The sequence below is a fragment of the Agelaius tricolor genome, unplaced genomic scaffold (assembly GCF_023055355.1).
Source record: "Agelaius tricolor isolate 1412-34295 unplaced genomic scaffold, bAgeTri1.0.p SCAF_31, whole genome shotgun sequence".
Taxonomy (NCBI): Eukaryota; Metazoa; Chordata; class Aves; order Passeriformes; family Icteridae; genus Agelaius; species Agelaius tricolor.
Genome location: NW_027269291.1, coordinates 3,361,467 through 3,387,605, shown reverse-complemented (window position 1 = coordinate 3,387,605; position 26,139 = coordinate 3,361,467). Strand labels below are relative to the sequence as shown.

The 26,139-nt window shown below is 43.8% G+C and overlaps 1 protein-coding gene across 1 annotated transcript; it reads right to left on the bottom strand.

Annotated features, from left to right (window-relative positions):
* Nucleotides 1-687: 687 nt before the first annotated feature.
* Nucleotides 688-25,878, bottom strand: FBXO47 (F-box protein 47). The gene is made up of 10 exons (XM_071450826.1): nucleotides 25,707-25,878; nucleotides 24,237-24,404; nucleotides 15,946-16,022; nucleotides 11,411-11,488; nucleotides 9,276-9,384; nucleotides 8,324-8,500; nucleotides 5,315-5,461; nucleotides 4,225-4,367; nucleotides 2,916-3,075; nucleotides 688-1,002 (listed from the first exon to the last, which is right to left on the bottom strand). Exons 1-10 carry the CDS (start codon nucleotides 25,876-25,878, stop codon nucleotides 884-886), a joined length of 1,350 nt encoding a protein of 449 aa, XP_071306927.1. The 3' UTR covers nucleotides 688-883.
* Between the last annotated feature and the right edge of the window lie 261 nt (nucleotides 25,879-26,139).

Here is a 26,139-nt window from a genome sequence, read left to right as displayed (position 1 = left end):
ACGGTTTGGGAAGGGAATATTTGGGTGGGAAAGGAACCTGGAGGCTGCAAAGAGCACAGAGGGTGGGAGTGCCTTTCATTGCCATCACAGGGGTTGGTCTGGAAGGCAACAGAGCAGAAAATCAAAGCCTTCTCTGAGCAGCAAACAAAATTAAAAATAATAAAAAAAATATTATCCATTTAAATATTTAAATTTAAATTTATCCATTTAATGAACCAGTGTTTGAATTTCATGTGTTTAATGGGTGTCTTCAACTTGGCTAAATCCTAGAACAATTCAACCTAGGCCAGGGGGAGAGATTTGAAGTTTCTTTTGCTTTCTAAAACCTGGAGATTGAGAGGCAGAAATGCCTTGGTTGATCAAAGCACTGGAATTGCTTTCAGAAATCACCTTTCCCTAAAGCTGAATGTGCAAAGCACGGAGCATTTCTGTCACAGAGCCTGAGTCAGAGACCTTGGCAAGCTGGAAAAATGCAGCTCCTCCAACCCCATCCCTCCCTTTCTCCTCAGATTCCCAAGAGAAAACAAATTTAAGAGCTCAGAATGTTTTGGGTTCTGGGCTAAGACAACACGAGCTTCAGTTGGTGTCTGCACATCAGCTATGGAAACCATGTCATTTTTATTGTGTGTGCAAACATGCACACAGTGGGAAAAGAATGCACTTTGTGTTCCCAGCCCTCTTCCCTGGAGGAGCAGAGTGGATGGAATTCCACCCCCAAGCCCTCCATGAGCTCACTCAGCTGGCCTGGCACGGGTGGGCCCAACCTCTGCCACCCCAGCTCTTCCTGGGATGGAAATTTCAGAAATAATCGGAGACTTCTCTGCTAAAGTTCAAAGGAAAAGCAAGAGGAATCCAGCAGGAGCAGGGCAGGGCTCCCTGGAGCTCAGGAGGTGCTGCTGGTGCTGCCCATGGCCAGGTAGAGGATTTCCTTGTGGAAGTTGGCCTGGGCATTCATCAGGTGGAACAGGTTCAGGAAGCTGCTGTCCTCCTCATCCCTCTCCCCTGGCAGGGCACAGAAAAGGAGGGAAATGAAGGAACTCACCCAGGTAAGGTCAGGAGCTGAATCCCCCTGAGGCAGAGCTCTCAGCAGAGGGAGGCAGCAGCCAGAGCTTGTGCTGGGTTTATGCTCAGCCCAGGGGGAGCTGAGCTCAGCCTGAGCTTGTGCTGGGTTTATGCTCAGTCTCTGCCATGGCAGCCCAGGGGGAGCTGAGCTCAGCCTGAGCTTGTGCTGGGTTTATGCTCAGCCCAGGAGGAGCTGAGCTCAGCCTGAGCTTGTGCTGGGTTTATGCTCAGCCCAGGAGGAGCTGAGCTCAGCCTGAGCTTGTGCTGGGTTTATCCTCAGCCATGGCAGCCCAGGAGGAGCTGAGCTCAGCCTGAGCTTTGTGCTGGGTTTTTCCTCAGCCCAGGAGGAGCTGAGCTCAGCCTGAGCTTGTGCTGGGTTTATCCTCAGCCCAGGAGGAGCTGAGCTCAGCCTGAGCCTTGTGCTGGCTTTATCCTCAGCCCATGGGGAGCTGAGCTCAGCCTGAGCTTGTGCTGGGTTTATCCTCAGCCCATGGCAGCACAGGAGGAGCTGAGCCCAGACTCCTTCCAGCCTGTCCTGGGACAGACAGGAACAATTGTGAGCCAGGACAAGGAGCTGAGCTGAGCTGAGCTGGGCTGGGCTGAGCTGAGCTGGGCTGGGCTGAGCCGGGCTGAGCTGAGCTGAGCTGAGCTGAGCTGGGCTGGGCTGAGCTGAGCTGGGCTGGGCTGGGCTGAGCTGGGCTGGGCTGGGCTGAGCTGGGCTGGGCTGGGCTGAGCTGAGCTGAGCCGGGCTGGGCTGGGCTGGGCTGGGCTGAGCTGAGCTGAGCTGAGCCGGGCTGGGCTGAGCTGAGCTGGGCCGGGCTGGGCTGAGCTGGGCTGAGCTGGGCTGAGCTGAGCTGAGCTGAGCCGGGCTGGGCTGAGCTGAGCTGGGCCGGGCTGGGCTGAGCTGGGCTGGGCTGGGCTGAGCTGAGCTGAGCTGGGCTGGGCTGGGCTGAGCTGGGCTGAGCTGAGCTGGGCTGGGCTGGGCTGGGCTGAGCTGAGCTGGGCTGGGCTGGGCTGGGCTGAGCTGAGCTGAGCTGGGCTGGGCTGGGCTGGGCTGAGCTGAGCTGAGCTGGGTTAGGCTGAGCTCAGTGAATGTTCCTCACTCCAGCTCAGCTCCACCATGGTCCCTGAGGCTCCAGCAGGGCTGAGCACAGGCAGCAGCTGCAGCTGCTGCAGCTTTAGGCTCAGCCCAAAAGGGACTTTGGGCCCAGCTTTGTGGTGGGACAGATTTTAAACCACTGTTGGTTTCACCCTCCATGGCACCAGGAATCCCTTAGCAATTTAGTAATTTAAAATAAGCTTAAAATTAATAATAGTAATGTTAATAATAACAACAATAACAATTAATAATAATATATAATAGTAAAATAAATATATAAGAACTAATATAGTAATATAATAATATAAATTGTTATTTATAATAATTAAATATAATCATTATATATAAAATAAATGTATAAGAATATATAATAAATTATATAATATTGTGTATATTATTATATATAATAATATAAATATAAATATAAATATAAATATAAATATAAATATAAATATAAATAATAATAATAATAATAATAATAATAATAATAATAATAATAATAATAATAATAAATACCATTTAATAAATTTAAAATAAATATTTCTTCCCAACTATGACATTTGCTTGGTTATTTTTGTTGCCCAGAGCAGCTGGGGCTGCCCCTGCATCCCTGGAAGTTCCAGGGCCAGGTTGGGCAGGGCTTGGAGCAGCCTGGGACAGTGGGAGGTGTCCCTGGATGAACTCCAAGGTCCCTTCCCACCCAAAGCATTCTGAAACCCTGGAGATTTGTGATTTTGTGCTCTCCAGCCCTTACCAGCCAGCACTGCCTGCAGCATGTCCATGAGCATGCGGGCAAAGAAGTTCTCCAGGCACTGCAGGAAGTTGTTCCTCTCCCAGGGAGTGCTGAAAACCTTGCAGACCTTCTGCATCATCCTCACTGCCCAGTCCATGCAGTACAGGTCCTTCTCACACACCTGCAGGGCACAGGGAGGGTTTCATGCTCAGTTTTTCTGGTGCAAGGTCAAATCTTAGCGTTCACTGCTGGTTAGAAGGACACAGAGGTTGTTCTTGCTGGCACAAAGGGAATTCTGAACCTGTGGAAAACCTCCCTGCTGGGGAGACTCCTAAAAAATTCTGTGCCAGAACTGGGAGGTGAATGGAACTTTTGGGTTTTTGGGTCTTCTTTGCTGTTTATTTTTCTCTTATCAACAGTTCAGAACTCTGTCTACTCTCTCAGACTTAGGGTACAAAGAGAAGGCACCAAAAGCCACCAGACACACGGGCTCAAGGTCTTTTAAAGCTGTTTTGTCCAATTAACTCTTGAACATATTTTATTTCTACCTTTCCACCGATAATTCTTTGTCTGTTCATGCAGAATCTGCATTGCAGCTCTTTCAGTGCCACCAGCACTGCAGAAAATGGAGCAGATGAAGAACAAGGAGGAGATGAGACAAGGCCCAAAATCCTCCATCTTGTCTTCCATCCACCTCCATACTAAAACCTCAAAACTCTGAGGTTTCCACCCTGTGATAAACTATCCTACTATCTATTTCACACACTGGAGGTTCCAATCCATGCCAAAGTCTTGGAGGTTTCCTCCATGGGTGAAGGTTAAAAGCAGTGTTCTCCTGGGGCTCAGCACTTCTCAGGACAGGCAGAGAAATATTCCCTGTGCCCTGGCTTCCAACATGACCCTTTTGCTGCTGGTGCTTCTGCTCCTCAGGGATGTGCAGGACAGGGAGCAGAGAGGGGGAAGAGCTTTTCTTACAGCAAAAAGAAAATACAGGTAATGAGGAAAAAAGTATAAATAAAAGATGAGAAATGGTTTTCAATCCCATAAATTAAAGACCAGAGCAAGGGCCTTGAGCAAGGGCTGCCCCAGACTGGGTTAGGTGAGATGTCTGCCTCAAATCTCCTTTCAGCTGCTGTTTGCCTTAAAATTGACTTTTTGCACCTTGCAATGGGGTGGTTTTGGTTCCATGGCACAGGGACCTGGAGGAGAGAGCAGCTCCCATCACAAGTGAAAATCAGAAACGCAGCTCCTGGCTGGGTTTATCCCTGCAGTGTGGGGGGAAAATTTTCAAATTGGAAAATGTGGGGCAGAGAGGCTGAGCTGTACTCACCAGAACCATGAAGACCATGAGCCTGGCCAGCTCCACAGCTCTGCCATTCACAGCTTTGCTGGCCATGAAGGTGAAGCAGATGCTGTTCCCACTGAGGAGCAGCAGGCGAGCGTTGTTCTCCATCAGCCACTCCTGGGGAACCACTTCAGAGCGGGGGGAGAGAGGATTTCAGGCACCTGAAATTTCTAAAAATCCATTTCCATTGTGGGAAATGGATTTCTAGCAAATTCTCAGACCTTGACAGAAGCTTTACATGGTGTGTGTTTGGGTGTAAGCTTTGAGATAGAAATGTTAACTTAGAAATGCTCTAATAATGCTAAAATAAGATAGATATTGTTGGGAGAGAAATGGAACTAGAAAAAAATAAATAAGACCAGATATTTTAGAGAAATAGAACTTTGAAAGGTGTATTGTACCAAGACCTACAAGGAGTAATTTTAGGTAATCAGCTTTAAGACATTTACAATATAATGTGACTAAAGCTGATAGGGTAAAAAACATTTATAGTGTATTGTAATTAAAAAATAGCTTCTGATTGTGATGGCATGAATTATAACATCTGTATTGTCTCACCCTTCTCATGAAAGTTAAAATAGAATAAAAAGTTTTTAAACCACCTCTCAGTTACCCCATCTCTGGGTCAGAAAAGGGTAAAATCCAACAACCTCTGAGCAGTGAAATTGCACCAATAATCCCCACCAGGGATGGTCAGAGCTCTCCACACCAACTCTGGGACACAACCTCAGCCAAAACTCCCAGTGCAGCTGGTAAAAATGCTCAGGGGAATTTTGCCTGAGCAAATTCATGTTTGGACAATGTTCCCTGAATAATTCAAGGCAAGATTTGACTTTTAAAGGTTTGCATGGGTTCTTTAAAGATTTCTCCATGGGGAAAGGCAGCCTGGATGTATAAAACAAACTGGGCTTGCCTCAGCCCAGCCTGGCTCCACAGTGTGATGAGTTTCCCAGCTACTGAGAGGAATTTTGCAGCACATAGCTGGGGTGTGTGGAGGATTTGGATCCATAATCCAAAATTTGGAGGATGTGAGGTTCCATAATCCCAGGGATCAATGATAAAGGCAAAAACACACCTGACAGCTCATCCACAAGACTGATAACATCATCTGCTGTCCATTCTCTAGCTTCTGTACCATAGAGCAGCTTAATTGCATCAGCTAAACCCTTCAGGCTGCTCTCATCTGTTGGTCCTTCTATCATTTTCTGCCAGACCACGTGTCCTGGGGGAGAGATCAATCACAGCTGCTGGGAAGGGACACTTTTCAAACAAGGAAGGTGCTAAACTGAGCCCCACAGCCAAGGCAGAGGGGAGGAATTCAGGTGCCACCATCGAGGATTTGGGATTGGTTTCCAGCTGTCATTTCAGCAGGGACAGTGAGTCCAATTAAAGAAACTCAGGTTGAATAATTAAGTGAGAAAATGTGCTTTCCTTCAGGGAAATGGGTGCTTGGGATGGATTTGAGTCAAGTCTCCCCAAGCAGGGGAGAAGAGAGGAGCAGAGGTGTAATTTAATTTCTTCATTGAATTGTAACTTTTACATGTGTGTTTGTGTGTATAATTTAGTTATTTCCTGTATGTTAGTGTTTTCTGTGTATAATTTAGTTATTTCCTGTATGTTAGTGAGTGTTTTGTGTGTATAATTCAGTTATTTCCTGTATGTTAGTGAGTGTTTTGTGTGTATAATTTAGTTATTTCCTGTATGTTAGGGAGTGTTTTGTGTGTATAATTTAGTTATTTCCTGTATGTTAGGGAGTGTTTTCTGTGTATAATTTCATTATTTCCTGTATGTTAGGGAGTGTTTTCTGTGTATAATTTATTTATTTCCTGTATGTTAGGGAGTGTTTTGTGTGTATAATTTATTTATTTTTTGTATGTTAGTGAGTGTTTTGTGTGTATAATTTAGTTATTTCCTGTATGTTAGGGAGTGTTTTCTGTGTATAATTTATTTATTTCCTGTATGTTAGTGAGTGTTTTGTGTGTATAATTTAATTATTTCCTGTATGTTAGTGAGTGTTTTGTATGTATAATTTCATTATTTCCTGTATGTTAGTGAGTGTTTTCTGTGTATAATTATTTCCTGTATGTTAGTGAGTGTTTTGTGTGTATAATTTAGTTATTTCCTGTATGTTAGTGAGTGTTTTCTGTGTATAATTTATTTATTTTTTGTATGTTAGTGAGTGTTTTGTGTGTATAATTTATTTATTTCCTGTATGTTAGGGAGTGTTTTCTGTGTATAATTTAGTTATTTCCTGTATGTTAGTGAGTGTTTTGTGTGTATAATTTCATTATTTCCTGTATGTTAGGGAGTGTTTTGTGTGTATAATTTATTTATTTCCTGTATGTTAGTGAGTGTTTTGTGTGTATAATTTAGTTATTTCCTGTATGTTAGTGAGTGTTTTGTATGTATAATTTCATTATTTCCTGTATGTTAGGGAGTGTTTTGTATGTATAATTTCATTATTTCCTGTATGTTAGGGAGTGTTTTGTGTGTATAATTTATTTATTTCCTGTATGTTAGTGAGTGTTTTCTGTGTATAATTTAGTTATTTCCTGTATGTTAGGGAGTGTTTTCTGTGTATAATTTATTTATTTTTTGTATGTTAGGGAGTGTTTTCTGTGTATAATTTATTTATTTCCTGTATGTTAGGGAGTGTTTTCTGTGTATAATTTAGTTATTTTTGTATGTTAGTGTTTTGTATGTATAATTTAGTTATTTCCTGTATGTTAGGGAGTGTTTTCAGTGTATAATTTGGTTATTTCCTGTATGTTAGTGATGCCTGGTTGAGCAGAACAGTTTTTCCCAGGTAATGCAATGGTTCCAATGGGTTCAGATGCACAGAGGGCAGGTTCAGATTGGCTCTTGGGAAGGAATTCCTCCCCTCCCTTCCTCATGGGAGGATCCTCTGAGGGTAAACAAAAGTTGACTTAGGAACTGTTTAGTTCACATTGTAGCCTGTAGGTGTCTATGGTTTAAAAATATAAACTATGCATTTCTTTGGCATTTCCCTTTGGCTTTGAAACTCCAACTTTTCTATCCCTTGCAGTTCACAAGCTAATTTTTTCTGTGTCATGTAATACAGAAAAGAAATCTAGTTTAGTACTGAAACCATAATGACCTTTCTTAAACCAAGTAGTATCACAATTCAATATTTCAGGTACTGCATACAGCATTCCACCAAATCTAACAAGTTAAACAGCAGCACACATGCCCACCTTAGCAGAGATATTTTTTTTTTAATGTATGGTGAGGGGCTGCAATGGATTTCCCAGGCTGCCCCATTCCTGCAAGTGTCCCAAGCCAGGCTGGGCAGGGTTTGGAGCACCCCACGCTGCTCTGGGACAGTGGGAGCAGTCCCTGCCTCATCCCTACAAGTGTCCCAAGGCAGGCTGGGCAGGGTTTGGAGCACCCCACGCTGCTCTGGGACAGTCGAGGTGTCCCTGTCCCATCCCTGCAAGTGTCCCAAGGCAGGTTGGGCAGGGTTTGGAGCACCCCACGCTGCTCTGGGACAGTCGAGGTGTCCCTGTCCCATCCCTACAAGTGTCCCAGGCCAGGCTGGGCAGGGTTTGGAGCACCCCACGCTGCTCTGGGACAGTCGAGGTGTCCCTGTCCCATCCCTGCAAGTGTCCCAGGCCAGGCTGGGCAGGGTTTGGAGCACCCCAAGCTGCTCTGGGACAGTCGAGGTGTCCCTGTCCCATCCCTGCAAGTGTCCCAAGGCAGGCTGGGCAGGGTTTGGAGCACCCCACGCTGCTCTGGGACAGTCGAGGTGTCCCTGCCCCATTCCTGCAAGTGTCCCAGGCCAGGCTGGGCAGGGTTTGGAGCACCCCACGCTGCTCTGGGACAGTTGGAGCTGTCCCTGCCCCATTCCTGCAAGTGTCCCAAGCCAGGCTGGGCAGGGTTTGGAGCACCCCATGATGCCTTGGGACAGTGGGAGCTGTCCCTGCCCATGGCAGGGCTGGCACCGGATGAGTTTAACATCCTTTCCACCCCAGCCCGTCCCACAACTCCACGATTCCAACACAATCCCATTATTTGGGCCTTTCCTGCCCGAAGATCTCGTCCCGGGGCCGCAGCCTTTGCTCACCATCGCGGGAGGACACGGGCCCGAAGATGATGTAGAGCAGGCGGGCCTGGTTCACCATGGGCCAGGGCTTGAGGATGCGGGTGAGCCAAAAGGCGGAGTCGCTGCGGCGGCTCCCGGGCGACAGCAGCACCCCCCGGCAGAACAGGCGGATCCGCAGCTCCAGCCGCCGGGCACTGCCTGCAACAGCGGCCGGGATCAGCGATTCCCCGGCCCCGAGCCCTGCAAAGCGCGGCTTCCTCGTAGGGAGGGAAAGGACGGGGTTTGGGACGTGTTTCATTCGGGGTTTGTCTCTTGCTTCCCGAGTTTGGGTGTTCTGGCCTGATTCAGGGTGGGATGTGTGGGTGCAGCCTCTGGGGTTTGGCAATGGGAGGAAGGGAGATGTGGGTGGAATGTTCCTCAGAAATGATCCACACAATCCAAGCGATCCCTCGTTCTGAGGAGCAAGGGAACAAAATTTCTCCCTTGAGAGATTCTCAAGAGGAATGGGAGAAATGGGAGAATCTCTTGATAGGCATTCGTCCCATGGCTGCTGGGGTTCAGAAATGTTAAACCTCGCTTTTTACGGCTTCATTTTATTCCTCATTTTTATCTCTAACTCCTCAGCCATCCATTTCATCGCTGTAGGGTAGGAAAGACAAACCCACAATTGCTGTGCAGACACAAGTGAGGCTTTGGATTGATGATTTAGGGATGATTTAAAACCCCTGCAGAGCTCTCCAGACAGATCATTTCAGAGCCAAAAGCACTTTTATCTGCTCTTGGGGAGGAATTTCCATCAGGGGAACCCCAGAACTGCTGGAGACGCCCACAGAACCCTCAGCAGAATCAGGAGACAAAACCACCCTGAATCCCACAACCAAGAGCCATTTCCAGGCTGGCATTTTTGGGTTTTTTGGGGCTGTGCTGGGCAATTTTTGGGGGGATTTTGGGGCTGCTGGCTGCTCGGAGTCACCTGGTTTGCTGCTGACCACCGTCTGCACCTTCCGGGCTAAATTGCTGAGCTCCCAGAGGAAGTTGAACACCCGGTGGCACTCGAGCTCATCCCAGCCCGCGGTCAGCATCTGCAGGGGAGGGAAAATGGGCTGAAAATGGGAGCTTGGGGAGAAATTCCCTTCCCAATGCCCGGGATTCCAGCGGATAAAGGCGAATTTATCCTGCAGAGGCTCGGGAGGGGAGGGAAGGGTCATACCTGAGGGGAGGGGGTTAAGGGCTTGTGCTAAAATTGGCCAGAAAATAAATTTTGTAACATGATTTGAAGCAGAGATTCATCAGGTGCTTAAGGATTTGTACTAAAATTGGCCAGAAAATAAACTTTATTACATGATTTGAAGCATTAGAAAGCAGGGATTCATCAGGTGGTGCTTAAGGATTTGATATTAAAATTGGCCAGAAAAGAAATTTTATAACATGATTTGAAACACTAGAAAGCAGGGATTCATCAGGTGCTTAAGGATTTGATACTAAATTGGCCAGAAAATGAACTTTCTAACATGATTTGAAGCATTAGAAAGCAGGGATTCATCAGGTGGTGCTTAAGGATTTGATATTAAAATTGGCCAGAAAATGAACTTTCTAACATGATTTGAAGCATTAGAAAGAAATTTTATAACATGATATGAAGCATTAGAAAGCAGATTCATCAGGTGCTTAAGGATTTGTACTAAAATTGGCCAGAGAATAAACTTTCTAACATGATTTGAAGCATTAGAAAGTAGGGATTCATCAGGTGGGGCTTAAGGATTTGATACTAAAATTGGCCAGAAAATGAACTTTATTACATGATTTGAAACATTAGAAAGCAGAGATTCATGTTAGGTGGGGCTTAAAGATTTGATATTAAAATTGGCCAGAAAATAGAATTTATAATGTGATTTGAAACATTAGAAAGCAGGGATTCATCAGGTGGTGCTTAAGGACTTGCACTAAAATTGGCCAGAAAAGAAATTTTCTAACATGATTTGAAGCATTAGAAAGCAGGGATTCATCAGGTGGTGCTTAAGGATTTGTACTAAAATTGACCAGAAAAGAAATTTTATAATATGATTTCAAGTATTAGAAAGAAATTTTCTAACATGATTTGAAGCATTAGAAAGCAGGGATTCATCGGGTGGGGCTTAAAGATTTGATATTAAAATTGGCCAGAAAATGAACTTTATTACATGATTTGAAGCATTAGAAAGCAGAGATTCATTCATCAGCTGGTGCTTAAGGATTTGATATTAAAATTGGCCAGAAAATGAACTTTATAATATGATTTGAACCATTAGAAAGCAGACATTCATCAGGTGGTGCTTAAGGATTTGATACTAAAATTGACCAGAAAATGAACTTTCTAACATGATTTGAAGCATTAGAAAGCAGGGATTCATCATGTGCTTAAGGATTTGATATTAAAATTGGCCAGAAAATAAACTTTGTAATATGATTTGAAGCATTAGAAAGCAAGGATTCATGAGGTGCTTAAGGATTTGTACTAAAATTGGCCAGAAAATGAACTTTCTAACATGATTTGAAGCATTAGAAAGCAGGGATTCATCAGCCTGATGCCTCCCAGAAATCAAAAACTGCTGAGAGTGTCCCAAAATCTGATTTGTGGCTGTGATGTGGAAGGGAATTGCTACAAAATGTCCCAGCACTAATAATCAATCACCTGCTCTTCTAAGAGAGGATTTTAATTTTTATATTTGGTTTACATTCACTTGAAGCTACCACACACAGAAAATATTCTGGCCTTTGTTGTGTGGAGCCATTTCCCTGGAAATTAAAGCATTTCTGCTCTTGACCTGTGAATTTGGGATAAAATTCTCCCTTTCTCCTTTGTTTTCTTAGGGAATAAATTGCTAATTTAAAAAAATCCAGACTGGCTGGGAGTGAAATCCAGGCCAAGAAATCCTCAGCAATTTCCAGCACCAGAAAGAAAACCCAGAGAACCGGATGAATAAACCCCAAACCACGCCAAAAAAAATCAGTTTATACTTTAAAAAATCTTGCAAAACACAGGTTAATATAGAAAAAAAAGCCTGAATTTTCTTTTTATTTTATTTTATTATTAATTTTACTAGCCTTGTGTGGATGGGGATACTGTACCTGTAAGAAAACCCCATAGCACTGCAGCCCCAGGCAGTGCAGGGGACTGGCACAACCATTCAGCTTGAAACAGGAAACCTGCAAGTGCAAACAGCAGCAGGTGGGTCCTAATTAGCCAATTTTTAATTGCAGTGATTGGAAATTCTCAATTCAGGGAGGTGCAGAAGGATTCCCTGGTTTTGGGGAGTGAGGGGAATGGTGTGGGAATGAGTTGTTGGGATGGGTTATGGCAGCTGATTTGGGGTTTGGGGTCAAAAGTGGGGGTGGGTAAAGGGTTTGGGGAGGAAAAAGCCCAATTTTCAGGGAGGAAAAATGCAATTTTCAGGGAGGAAAACTCCCATTTCAGGGAGGGAAAATGCAATTTTCAGGGAGGAAAAAACCCTATTTTCAGGGAGCCAAACCCCCATTTTCAGGGAGGAAAAACCCGAATTTTCAGGGAGGAAAAGCTCCAGTTTCAGGGAGGAAAACCCCAATTTTCAGGGAGCAAAAGCTCCAGTTTCAGGGAGCAAAAGCTCCAGTTTTCAGGGAGGAAAACCCCAATTTTCAGGGAGCAAAAGCTCCAGTTTCAGGGAGGAAAACCCCAATTTTCAGGGAGCCAAACCCCCATTTTCAGGGAGGAAAACCCCAATTTTCAGGGAGCAAAAGCTCCAGTTTCAGGGAGCAAAAGCTCCAGTTTTCAGGGAGGAAAACCCCAATTTTCAGGGAGCAAAAGCTCCAGTTTCAGGGAGGAAAACCCCAATTTTCAGGGAGCAAAACCCCAATTTTCAGGGAGGAAAAAGCCCAATTTTCAGGGAGGAAAGAGCCCAATTTTCAGGGAGGAAAAGCCCCAATTTTCAGGGAGGAAAAACCCCAATTTTCAGGGAACCAAACTCCCATTTTCAGGGAGGAAAACCCCAATTTTCAGGGAGGAAAAACTCCAATTTTCAGGGAGAAAAAACCCCCAATTTTCAGGGAGGAAACCTCCCATTTTCAGGGAGGGAAAATGCAATTTTCAGGGAGGAAAAAACCCTATTTTCAGGGAGCCAAACTCCCATTTTCAGGGAGCAAAAGCCCCATTTTCAGGGAGGAAAAACCAGAATTTTCAGGGAGGAAAAGCCCCAGTTTTCAGGGAGGAAAAAATCCAATATTCAGGGAGCAAAACTCCCATTTCAGGGAGAAAAAATGCAATTTTCAGGGAGGAAAAACCCCAATTTTCAGGGAAACAAACTCCCATTTTCAGGGAAGAAACCCCCAATTTTCAGGGAGGAAAACCCCAATTTTCAGGGAACCAAACTCCCATTTTCAGGAAGAACAACCCAATTTTCAGGGAGGAAAAAACCCCCATTTTCAGGGAGAAAAAAACCCAATTTTCAGGAAGCCAAACTCCCATTTTCAGGGAGCAATAGCCCCAGTTTTCAGGGAGGAAAAAACCCAATTTTCCGGGAACCAAACCCCCATTTTCAGGGAGGAAAAGCCCAATTTTCAGGGAGGAAAACTCCTATTTCAGGGAGGAAAAACCCCAATTTCAGGGAGGAAAACCCCCAATTTCAGAGAGGAAAAATGCAATTTTCAGGGAACCAAACTCCCTTTTCAGGGAGGAAAAGCCCAATTTTCAGGGAGCCAAACTCCAATTTTCAGGGAGCAAAAGCCCCAGTTTTCAGGGAGGAAAGCCTCCAATATTCAGGGAGCAAAACTCCCATTTCAGGGAGGAAAAATGCAATTTTCAGGGAGGAAAACCCCAATTTTCAGGGAACCAAACTCCCATTTTCAGGGAGGAAAAAACCCTATTTTCAGGGAGGAAAAAACCCTATTTTCAGGGAGCCAAACTCCCATTTTCAGGGAGCAAAAGCCCAATTTTCAGGGAGGAAAAACCCGAATTTTCAGGGAGCCAAACCCCCATTTTCAGGGAGGAAAAGCCCAATGTTCAGGGAGGAAAACCTCCAATATTCAGGGAGCAAAACTCCCATTTTCAGGGAGCCAAACTCACATTTTCAGGGAGGAAAACCCCAATTTTCAGGGAGACAAACTCCAATTTTCAGGGAGGAACAACCCAATTTTCAGGGAGGAAAACTCCTATTTCAGGGAGGAAAAGCCCAATTTTCAGGGAGGAAAAGCCCCAGTTTTCAGGGAACCAAACTCCCATTTTCAGGGAGGAAACCCCCTATTTTCAGGGAGCAAAACTCCCATTTCAGGGAGGAAAAGCCCCATTTTCAGGGAGGAAAAACCCCAATTTTCAGGGAGGAAAAACCCCAATTTTCAGGGTACCAAACTCCCATTTTCAGGGAGGAAAAACCCCAATTTTCAGGGAGCAAAAGCTCCAATTTTCAGGGTGGAAAAGCCCCAGTTTTCAGGGAGGAAAAACCCCAATTTTCAAGGAACCAAACTCCCATTTTCAGGGAGGAAAACCCCAATTTTCAGGGAACCAAACTCCCATTTTCAGGGAGGAAAACCCCCAATTTTCAGGGAGAAAAAGCTCCAGTTTCAGGGAGGAAAAGCCCCAGATTTCAGGGAGCAAAACCCCAATTTTCAGGGAGCAAAACCCCAATTTTCAGGGAGGAAACCCCAAATTTTCAGGGAGGAAAAACCGCATTTTCAGGGAGCCAAACTCCCATTTCAGGGAGGAACAACCCAATTTTCAGGGAGCAAAAGCCCCAGTTTTCCCTAAAATTCCATGGAATTTCCCCCTGGATGGAGCAAATAATCCATGGGTATCTCATGGATAATCCATGGCATTTCCCCTGGATGGACCAAATAATTCATGGATATCTGGTGGATAATATATGGAATTTCCCCCCGAATGGGCCAAATAATTCATGGATATCTCATGGATAATCCATGGAATTCCCCCCTGGATGGAGCAAATAATCCATGGATATCTCATGGATAATCCATGGAATTCCCCTTGGATGGAGCAAATAATTCATGGATATCTGGTGGATAATCCATGGAATTCCCCCCTGGATGGACCAAATAATTCATGGATATCTTGTGGATAATCCATGGAATTCCCCTTTGGATGGACCAAATAATCTGTGGATATCTCATGGATAATCCATGGAATTCCCCCTTGGATGAAGCAAATAATTCATGGATAATTCATGGATAACCCATGGAATTTTGCCTTGGATGGAGCAAATAATTCATGGATATCTGGTGGATAATCCATGGAATTGCCCCTTGGATGGAGCAAATAATTCATGGATATCTCATGGACAATCCATGGAATTCCCCTTGGATGGGCCAAATAATTCATGGATATCTGGTGGATAATCCATGGAATTTCCCCCTTGGATGAAGCAAATAATTCATGGATATCTCGTGGATAATCCATGGAATTCCCCCTTGGATGGAGCAAATAATTCATGGATATCTCGTGGATAATCCATGGAATTCCCCCTTGGATGGGCCAAATAATCTGTGGATATCTCGTGGATAATCCATGGAATTCCCCTTTGGATGGAGCAAATAATTCATGGATATCTCATGGATAATCCATGGAATTCCCCCTTGGATGGGCCAAATAATTCATGGATATTTCATGGATAATCCATGGAATTCCCCCTTGGATGGGCCAAATAATTAATGGATATTTCATGGATAATCCATGGAATTTCCCCCCTTGGATGGGCCAAATAATTAATGGATATTTCATGGATAATCCATGGAATTTCCCCTTGAATGGAGCAAATAATTCATGGATATCTGGTGGATAATCCATGGAATTCCCCCCCTGGATGGGCCAAATAATTCATGGATATCCTGTGGATAATCCATGGAATTTCCCCCCTGGATGGGCCAAACAATCCATGGATATCTCATGGATAATCCATGGAATTCCCCCTTGGATGGACCAAATAATTCATGGGTATCTCATGGATAATCCATGGAATTCCACTTGGATGAAGCAAATAATTCATGGATAATTCATGGATAATCCATGGAATTTTGCCTTGGATGGAGCAAATAATTCATGGATAATTCATGGATAATCCATGGAATTTCCCCCTGGATGGGCCAAATCCCTAATTTTCAGGATGTGTTCTAGCCAGGGCCTTGCTTTCCCAAGATAATTTAGGGTTTTCCAGCCTTTAGGATGTTTGGTTTCCTGGCCTATCCTAATACCAGGACTAAGCTGAGTTATCAGATTTAAGGAATTACAAGCATGCATGCTAAGAATACTTAGAGTTCTATAAAGAATAGAAAGAAAATATTTCTTATAATAATAAAACTAAATAATAATATTATATTGGATAATATAATAAAAATAATAAATATATAATATAATAAAATATTTCTATAAATATAATACAAATTAAAATAATAATATTGTATAATAAAAACGAAATAATATAAAACTAAAAATAATATCATTATTAATATTAAATTAATATTTAATAGCATGGAAATTTAAATAAAATTTTACTTTTTTTTTTAAATAACGAGATTTCATTTTAAAATTAATACAAGAAAATTTAATAGAATTTAATAACAAGAGTTTTATGAAAGGGATAGAAAAGAAAAGGCCCAAAAAAATCGAAATTTGGCAGCAGACTTACCCCTGAGAGCACCTTGTGCACATATTTGAGCCTGTCCCTGGTGGGCAGCAGCAGGGTGCACCTCTTGAGCAGCAGCCCTGGGGCAACACAAACAGACACTGCTGGAGAATCCTCAGAAAAAAAATGAAATAAATGAGAAAAAGCACAGAGAAAAAGCTGCCGTAAGGAGAAATGTGGGACCCCAGGTGGCTCTTCAAAATCTGGTTATTGGGTAGGTGTTAAATCAGTCACAGGGTGGGGATGCGGTTATAGGCAGGTTTTCAGGGGGAGAAAATCAAGTTTTCATGGGGAAAAAAGGCAGTTTTCAGGGAGAGGAAACCTCAATTTTCAGGGAGAGGAAACCTCAATTTTCAGGGAGGAAAAAGCCCAATTTTGAGGGGAAAATCCCAAATTTTCAGGGAGGAAAAAGCCCAATTATCAGGGGGGGAAATCCCAAAATTTCAGGGAGGAAAAGCCTCAATTTTCAGGGAGGAAAAGCCCCAGTATTCAGCGAGGAAAAGCCCCAATTTTCAGGGAGGAAAAGCCCCAATGTTCAGGGAGGAAAAGCCCCAATTTTGAGGGAGGAAAAAGCCCAGTTATGAGGGGGGGAAATCCCAAAATTTCAGGGAGGAAAAGCCAAAATTTTCAGGGAGGAAAAGCCCAGTTTTCAGGAAGGAAAAGCCCCAATTTCAGGGAGGAAGAAGGCAAAATTTTCAGGGAGGAAAAACCCCAATTTCAAGGGAGGAAAAAGCCCAATTATGAGGGGGGAAATCCCAAAATTTCAGGGAGGAAAAGCCAAAATTATCAGGGAGGAAAAGCCCAGTTTTCAGGGAGGAAAAGCCTCCATTTTTAGGGAGAAGAAACCCCAATTTTCAGGGAGGAAAAAGCCAAAATTTTCAGGGAGGAAAAGCTCCAATTTTCAGGGAGGAAAAGCCAAAATTTTCAGGGAGGAAAAGCCCAGTTTTCAGGGAGGAAAAACCCCAATTTCGAAGGAGGAAAAGCCCCAATTTTCAGGGAGGAAAAAGCCCACTTTTCAGGGAGGAAAAGCCAAAATTTTCAGGGAGGAAAAGCCCAATTTTCAGGGAGGAAAAACTCCAATTTTCAGGGAGGAAAAACCCCAATACTCAGCGAGGAAAAACTCCAATTTTCAGGGAGGAAAAAGCCCAATTTTGAGGGGAAAATCCCAAATTTTCAGGGAGGAAAAGCCAAAATTTTCAGGGAGGAAAAGCCAAAGTTTTCAGGGAGGAAAAAGCCCAATTATGATGGGGGGAAATCCCAACATTTCAGGGAGGAAAAGCCCAGTTTTCAGAGAAGAAAAACCCCAATTTTCAGGGAGGAAAAAGCCCAATTTTGAGGGGAAAATCCCAAATTTTCAGGGAGGAAAAGCCAAAATTTTCAGGGAAGAAAAGCCCCAATTTTCAGGGAGGAAAGACCCCAGTATTCAGCGAGGAAAATGCCCACTTTTCAGGGAGGAAAAGCCCCAATTTTCAGGGAGAAAAAGCCAAAATTTTCAGGGAGAAAAAAACAAATTTTCAGGGAGGAAAAAGCCAAAATTTTCAGGGAGGAAAAATCATTCTATATAAATATATAAAAATTAAAAAAAATAAATATTTTATTTTTCTATCTATAAATAAAGAAAACAATAAATAAAAAGGAAATAAATAAATATATATATATATATATAAAACTTGTCTATATATAACTATAGGCTAGTTATAGACATAACTAGCTGCACTTATAGGCAAAGTTGAAATTCCTTCATGTAAAACAGAGCAGAGAGGGAAATTTATTCTCCTGTTTGGGATGTCAGAGTCTGGAGCTCATTATCCTGAGGAACAGCTGGTTGTTGAGCAGAATTTCTTCTACATTCATGACAGAAACTGGGTTAACAGCTTGCACTCCAAGCCTTTCACCAGAATAAAAAAAATATATATATACTGCTTGTTAATTAATCAAGGCATCCTCTGAAAAGCTTGGAATTTCCCAGGGGAAAGAAACAAAAAAAAAATAAAATTTTTTCTCCAGATTTTAAAAAAAATCCTAAAAACTCAATTTTATTTTTTTGTTTTTCCCCAAGGTCAGAAAGGATTTGCTGTGGTTCTGAAGTGAGTCTTGCCTGGCTCAGAGGTGTCAGTGTTCCAACCCTCATTTATTCATCAGCCTCAGATCTGCCCCAAAACTCAGCCAAATCCATTTTTTATGGGCTGGGTCAGCTTTGGACAGCACTGCCTGAGGAGCAGCTGACCCAGGGACACCCAAAAGAGGCAGGAAAAACAGGATTTTTTCCATAAATCAGAAACTTTGGGACACCCAGAAGAGGCAGAACACACAGGAATTTTTTTCCATAAAACAAAAATTTTGGGACACCCAGAAGAGGCAGGAAAAACAGGATTGTTTTCCATAAAACAAAAATTTTGGGATGCCCAGAAGAGGCAGGACATGCAGGGTTTTTTTTTCCCTAAACCAGAAATTTTGGGACACCCAGAGAAGGGGGGGACACACAGGATTTTGTCCATAAATCAGAAGTTTTGGGATGCCCAGAAGAGGCAGGAAGCACAGAATTTTTTCCATAACTCAGACATTTTGGGACACCCAGAGAAGGGGGGGACACACAGGCTTTTTTCCATAAATCAGAAACTTTGGGACACCCAGAAGAGGCAGGAAACACAGGATTTTTTCCCTAAAATCAGACATTTTGGGATGCCCAGAGAAGGCAGCACAAGCAGGGGTTTTCCCCTAACTCAGAGGCTTTGGGACACCAAAAAGAGGCAGGAAAAACAGGATTTTTTTTCCACAAAGCAGAAATTTTTGGGACACCCAGAAGAGGCAGGAAAAACAGGATTTTTTTTCCAAAAATCAGAAATTTTGAGACACCCAGAGAAGGCAGGACAAGCAGGGGTTTTTCCCTAACTCAGAGGCTTTGGGACACCCAGAAGAGGCAGGAAAACCAGGATTTTTTTCCATAAAACAAAAATTTTGGGACACCCAGAAGAGGCAAGAAACACTGGACTTTTTTTCCCTAAATCAGTAATTTTGGGACACCCAGAAGAGGCAGGAAAAACAGGATTTTTTTTTTCCATAAACCAAAAATTTTGGGATGCCCAGAAGAGGCAGGAAAAACAGGACTTTTTTTCCATAAAACAAAAATTTTGGGATGCCCAGAAGAGGCAGGAAAACCAGGATTTTTTCCATAAATCAGAAACTTTGGGACACCCAGAGAAGGCAGCACAAGCAGGGGTTTTTCCCTAACTCAGAGGCTTTGGGATACCCAGAAGAAGCAGGAAAAACAGGAATTTTGTCCATAAAACAAAAATTTTGGGACACGCAGAAGAGGCAGGACTTGCAGGGGTTTTTTCCCCTAAACCAGGAATTTTGGAACACCCAGAAGAGGCAGGAAAAACAGGATTTTTTCCATAAACCAGAAATTTTGGGACACCCAGAGAAGGGGGGGACACACAGGCTTTTTCCCATTAATCAGAAACTTTGGGGCGCCCAGAAGAGGCAGGACATGCAGGATTTTTTTCCATAAATCAGAAATTTTTCGGACACCCAGAAGAGGCAGGAAGCACAGAATTTTTTCCAAAAATCAGAAATTTTGGGACACCCAGAGAAGGGGGCACACACAGGCTTTTTTCCATAAATCAGAAACTTTGGGATGCCCAGAAGAGGCAGGAAAAACAGGATTTTTTTTCCATAAAACAAAAATTTTGGGATGCCCAGAAGGGGCAGGACATGCAGGATTTTTTTCCCATAAATCAGAAATTTTGGGACACCCAGAAGAGGCAGGAAACACAGGATTTTTTCCAAAAATCAGAAATGTTGGTAACCCAGAGAAGGCAGGACAAGCAGGGGTTTTTCCCTAACTCAGAGGCTTTGGGACACCCAGAAGAGGCAGGAAAAACAGGATTTTTCCCAAAAATCAGAAATTTTGAGATGCCCAGAGAAGGGGGCACACACAGGCTTTTTCCCATTAATCAGAAACTTTGGGATGCCCAGAAGAGACAGGAAACACAGAATTTTTCCCAAAAATCAGAAATTTTGAGATGCCCAGAGAAGGGGGGACACACAGGATTTTTTCCATAAATCAGAAACTTTGGGATGCCCAGAGAAGGTAGGAAAAACAGGATTTTTTTCCCATAAATCAGAAATTTTGGGACACCCAGAAGAGGCAAGAAACACTGGACTTTTTTTCCCTAAATCAGAAATGTTGGGACACCCAGAAGAGGCAGGAAAAACAGATTTTTTTCCAAAAATCAGAAATTTTGAGATGCCCAGAGAAGGGGGGACACAGGATTTTTTCCATTAATCAGAAACTTTGGGATGCCCAGAAGAGGCAGGAAAAACAGGATTTTTCCCATAAATCAGAAATTTTGGGATGCCCAGAGAAGGCAGCACAAGCAGGGGTTTTCCCCTAACTCAGAGGCTTTGGGACACCAAAAAGAGGCAGGAAAAACAGGATTTTTTTTCCACAAAGCAGAAATTTTTGGGACACCCAGAAGAGGCAGGAAAAACAGGATTTTTTCCAAAAATCAGAAATGTTGGTAACCCAGAGAAGGCAGGACAAGAAGGGGTTTTTCCCTAACTCAGAGGCTTTGGGACACCCAGAAGAGGCAGGAAAAACAGGATTTTTTTTCCCCATAACTCAGAAATTTTGGGACACCCAGAGAAGGGGGGACACACAGGATTTTTTCCCTAACTCAGAGGCTTGGGGACACTGAGAAGAGGCAGAACACACAGGATTTTTTCCCCATAACTCAGAAATTTTGGGACACCCAGAAGAGGCAGGAAAAACAGGATTTTTCCCTAAAATCAGAAATTTTGGGATGCCCAGAGAAGGCAGCACAAGCAGGGGTTTTTCCCTAACTCAGAGGCTTTGGGACACCCAGAAGAGGCAGGAAAAACAGGCTTTTTTCCATAAATCAGAAATTTTGGGATGCCCAGAAGAGGCAGGAAAAACAGGATTTTTTTTCCATAAAATAAAAATTTTGGGATGCCCAAAAGAGGCAGAACAAGCAGGCCTTTTTCCATAAAACAAAAATTTTGGAACACGCAGAAGAGGCAGGAAAAACAGGACTTTTTTTCCATAAAACAAAAATTTTGGGATGCCCAGAAGAGGCAGGAAAACCAGGATTTTTTCCATAAATCAGAAACTTTGGGACACCCAGAGAAGGCAGCACAAGCAGGGGTTTTTCCCTAACTCAGAGGCTTTGGGACACCCAGAAGAGGCAGGAAAAACAGGATTTTTTCCATAAATCAGAAATTTTGGGATGCCCAGAAGGGGCAGGACATGCAGGATTTTTTTCCCATAAATCAGAAATTTTGGGACACCCAGAAGAGGCAGGAAACAGAATTTTTTCCAAAAATCAGACATTTTGGGATGCCCAGAAGAGGCAGGACTTGCAGGGGTTTTTTCCCCTAAACCAGGAATTTTGGAACACCCAGAAGAGGCAGGAAACACAGGATTTTTTCCAAAAATCAGAAATTTTGAGATGCCCAGAGAAGGGGGGACACACGGGCTTTTTTCCATAAATCAGAAATTTTGGGACACCCAGAGAAGGCAGGAAACACTGGACTTTTTTTTCCATAAATCAGAAATTTTAGGACACCCAGAAGAGGAAGGAAACAGGAATTTGTTCCCATAAATCAGAAATTTTGGGACACCCAGAGAAGGCAGCACAAGCAGGGGGTTTTCCATAACTCAGAAATTTTGGGACACCCAGAAGAGGCAGGAAAAACAGGATTTTTCCCAAAAATCAGACATTTTGATATGCCCAGAGAAGGCAGGACAAGCAGGGGTTTTTCCCTAACTCAGAGGCTTGGGGACACCCAGAAGAGGCAGGAAAAACAGGATTTTTTCCATAAATCAGAAACTTTGGGACACCCAGAAGAGGCAGAACACACAGGAATTTTTTTCCATAAAACAAAAATTTTGGGACACCCAGAAGAGGCAGGAAAAACAGGAATTTTTTTCCATAAAACAAAAATTTTGGGATGCCCAGAAGAGGCAGGAAAAACAGGACTTTTTTTCCATAAAACAAAAATTTTGGGATGCCCAGAAGAGGCAGGAAAACCAGGATTTTTTCCATAAATCAGAAACTTTGGGACACCCAGAGAAGGCAGCACAAGCAGGGGTTTTTCCCTAACTCAGAGGCTTTGGGATACCCAGAAGAAGCAGGAAAAACAGGAATTTTGTCCATAAAACAAAAATTTTGGGACACGCAGAAGAGGCAGGACTTGCAGGGGTTTTTTCCCCTAAACCAGGAATTTTGGAACACCCAGAAGAGGCAGGAAAAACAGGATTTTTTCCATAAACCAGAAATTTTGGGACACCCAGAGAAGGGGGGGACACACAGGCTTTTTCCCATTAATCAGAAACTTTGGGGCGCCCAGAAGAGGCAGGACATGCAGGATTTTTTTCCATAAATCAGAAATTTTTCGGACACCCAGAAGAGGCAGGAAGCACAGAATTTTTTCCAAAAATCAGAAATTTTGGGACACCCAGAGAAGGGGGCACACACAGGCTTTTTTCCATAAATCAGAAACTTTGGGATGCCCAGAAGAGGCAGGAAAAACAGGATTTTTTTTCCATAAAACAAAAATTTTGGGATGCCCAGAAGGGGCAGGACATGCAGGATTTTTTTCCCATAAATCAGAAATTTTGGGACACCCAGAAGATGCAGGAAACACAGAATTTTTTCCAAAAATCAGAAATTTTGGGACACCCAGAGAAGGCAGGACAAGCAGGGTTTTTTCCCTAATTCAGAGGCTTTGGGACACCCAGAAGAGGCAGGAAAAACAGGATTTTTTTCCATAAATCAGAAATTTTAGGACACCCAGAAGAGGCAGGAAACACTGGACTTTTTTTCCATAAATCAGAAATGTTGGGACACCCAGAAGAGGCAGGAAACACTGGACTTTTTTTCCATAAATCAGAAATTTTGGGACACCCAGAAGAGGCAGGAAAACCAGGATTTTTTCCCCATAACTCAGAAATTTTGGGACACCCAGAAGAGGCAGGAAACAGGAGTTTTTTTCCATAAACCAGAAATGTTGGGACACCCAGAGAAGGGGGGACACACAGGCTTTTTCCCATTAATCAGAAACTTTGGGACACCCAGAAGAGGCAGGAAAACCAGATTTTTTTCCAATAAATCAGAAATTTTGGGATGCCCAAAAGAGGCAGAACAAGCAGGCCTTTTTCCATAAAACAAAAATTTTGGGATGCCCAGAAGAGGCAGGACATGCAGGGTTTTGGTTTTTTTTCCCTAAACCAGAATTTTTGGGACACCCAGAGAAGGGGGGACACACAGGATTTTTCCCATAAATCAGAAATTTTGGGACACCCAGAAGAGGCAGGAAACACAGGATTTTTTTCCCTAAAATCAGACATTTTGGGATGCCCAGAGAAGGCAGCACAAGCAGGGGTTTTCCCCTAACTCAGAGGCTTTGGGACACCAAAAAGAGGCAGGAAAAACAGGATTTTTTTTCCACAAAGCAGAAATTTTTGGGACACCCAGAAGAGGCAGGAAACACAGAATTTTTTCCATAAACCAGAAATTTTGGGACACCCAGAGAAGGGGGCACACACAGGCTTTTTTCCATAAATCAGAAACTTTGGGATGCCCAGAAGAGGCAGGAAAAACAGGATTTTTTTCCCATAAATCAGAAATTTTGGGACACCCAGAAGAGGCAGGAAAAACAGGATTTTCCCCTAAAATCAGATATTTTTGGATGCCCAGAAGAGGCAGGAAAAACAGGATTTTTTTCCATAAAACAAAAATTTTGGGACACCCAGAAGGGGCAGGACATGCAGGATTTTTTCCAAAAATCAGAAATTTTGAGATGCCCAGAGAAGGGGGGACACACAGGATTTTTTCCATAAATCAGAAATGTTGGTAACCCAGAGAAGGCAGGACAAGCAGGGTTTTTCCCTAACTCAGAGGCTTTGGGACACCCAGAAGAGGCAGGAAAAGCAGGATTTTTCCCAAAAATCAGAAATTTTGAGATGCCCAGAGAAGGGGGCACACACAGGCTTTTTCCCATAAATCAGAAACTTTGGGACACCCAGAAGAGGCAGGAAAAACAGAATTTTTTTTCCATAAAACAAAAATTTTGGGACACCCAGAAGACGCAGAACACCCAGGAATTTTTTTCCATAACTCAGAAATTCTTCCAGAATTCTCCCAGGCAATTCCTCCGTGCTGGAAGGAATCCTTTTACTCCTTTATTTTTATTTTTTTTGACCACACCCTCCACACTCTCCCATTCACCCACACGGCAGGAGAACCCTTCGGAGGCAGTTTTGCTCTCACCTAGAGCTCGGTAGTGCTCCAGGATGGAGGCTCCGTCTCTCCTGGCCGGGAGCTCCTGGTGGAAATCCTGCAGCAGCAGCCGGCGGCTCCCGGAGGAGGTGGAGATGTAATGAACGAGGCGGCCGCTGATGGTTTTGGACACCATGCTCAGCGTGCTGATGTCCTTCACTGCAAAAACAAGGCCAGGACGCTCCTAAATCCCCTCAGCACAGAGCCCGGGATGCTCCTGAATCCCCTCAGCACAAAGCTCAGGACGCTCCTGAATCCCCTCAGCACAAAGCCCAGGACGCTCCTGAATCCCCTGAGCACAAAGCTCAGGATGCTCCTGAATCCCCTCAGCACAAAGCACAAGATGCTCCTAAATCCCCTCAGCACAAAGCTCAGAACGCTCCTAAATCCCCTCAGCACAAAGTGCAGAACGCTCCTGAATCCCCTCAGCACAAAGCCCAGGATGCTCCTGAATCCCCTCAGCACAAAGCCCAGAACGCTCCTGAATCCCCTCAGCACAAAGCCCAGAACGCTCCTGAATCCCCTCAGCACAAAGTGCAGAACGCTCCTGAATCCCCTCAGCACAAAGCCCAGGACGCTCCTGAATCCCCTCAGCACAAAGCCCAGGACGTTCCTAAATCCCCTCAGCACAAAGCCCAGGATGCTCCTAAATCCCCTCAGCACAAAGCCCAGGACTCTCCTGAATCCCCTCAGCACAAAGCCCAGGACGCTCCTGAATCCCCTCAGCACAAAGCCCAGGATGCTCCTAAAAAGCCCAGGACGCTCCTAAATCCCCTCAGCACAAAGCTCAGGATGCTCCTGAATCCCCTCAGCACAAAGCCCAGGATGCTCCTGAATCCCCTCAGCACAAAGCCCAGGACGCTCCTAAATCCCCTCAGCACAAAGCCAAGGACGCTCCTAAATCCCCTCAGCATCAAGCCCAAGATGCTCCAGGATGCTCCTAAATCCCCTCAGCACAGAGCCCAGGACAGCTCCTAAATCCCCTCAGCACAAACCCCAGGACGCTCCTAAATCCCCTCAGCACGGGAGAAATGCTGCTCGCCAGTCAATGACTCCTTCTTGTTTGAGAAAAGCACTGAGTGTTTCCTTCTGGCTTCAAAAGAACGAGGAAAAGGAATGAGATTTATCAATTAAATTGATTCATGTCGGTCTGCTTCCCCAGCAAGGTGGAGGAATTAGAAACTGCCAGATCTAAGGAGTGATTTTCACATTTGATCGGCAGAAAAGCAAAGTTCAAATAGGTTGTTAAATATATATTGGTCAAATCTCATTGCAGTTTGGGTCAGTTGTTTTTTCAATCCTTAAAAAGGTGAAAATTCAGAGTTGAAGCCCTATAAAATTATTTTACCTACTTCAAAGTGACAATATTTAAAATAATAAATCAAACATATACACATATCAAATAAATCAAACCTATACACGGCTATTTGCAGCTGTCGCTGTTTCTGCTCGGGCCCTCACCTGACAGATAATTCAGCACCATTTGGAAGATCTCCAAGGGAAGGCTTTGGAAATGCCCCAGCGCTGACGGAGCCGGGCAATCCCTGCCCGGCCTGGGGCCCGAGCGGCGGCGGCTCCGCCTCTGCCTCGGCCCGGGCACCGAGGCGCGGCCGCCCCCCGCGCTCGAGGTCATTGTGCCCGCGCTCCCATGCACCCAACCTGGAGAAAAACAACAAAAAATGCATTAAAGTCTGATTTTCTGAGGAGGAAAAGGCTCCCAGAAGGAGGAAATGACTCCCTTGGAGTGTGCGTGTGTGGGGGATGAACTGCTTGGATTGAGTGAAAGCAATTTGTTAAATAACTTTGAGTACATAAAGAATGTGTTCTAAATTATTATTATTATTATTATTATTATTATTATTATTATTATTATTATTATTATTATTATCATCAT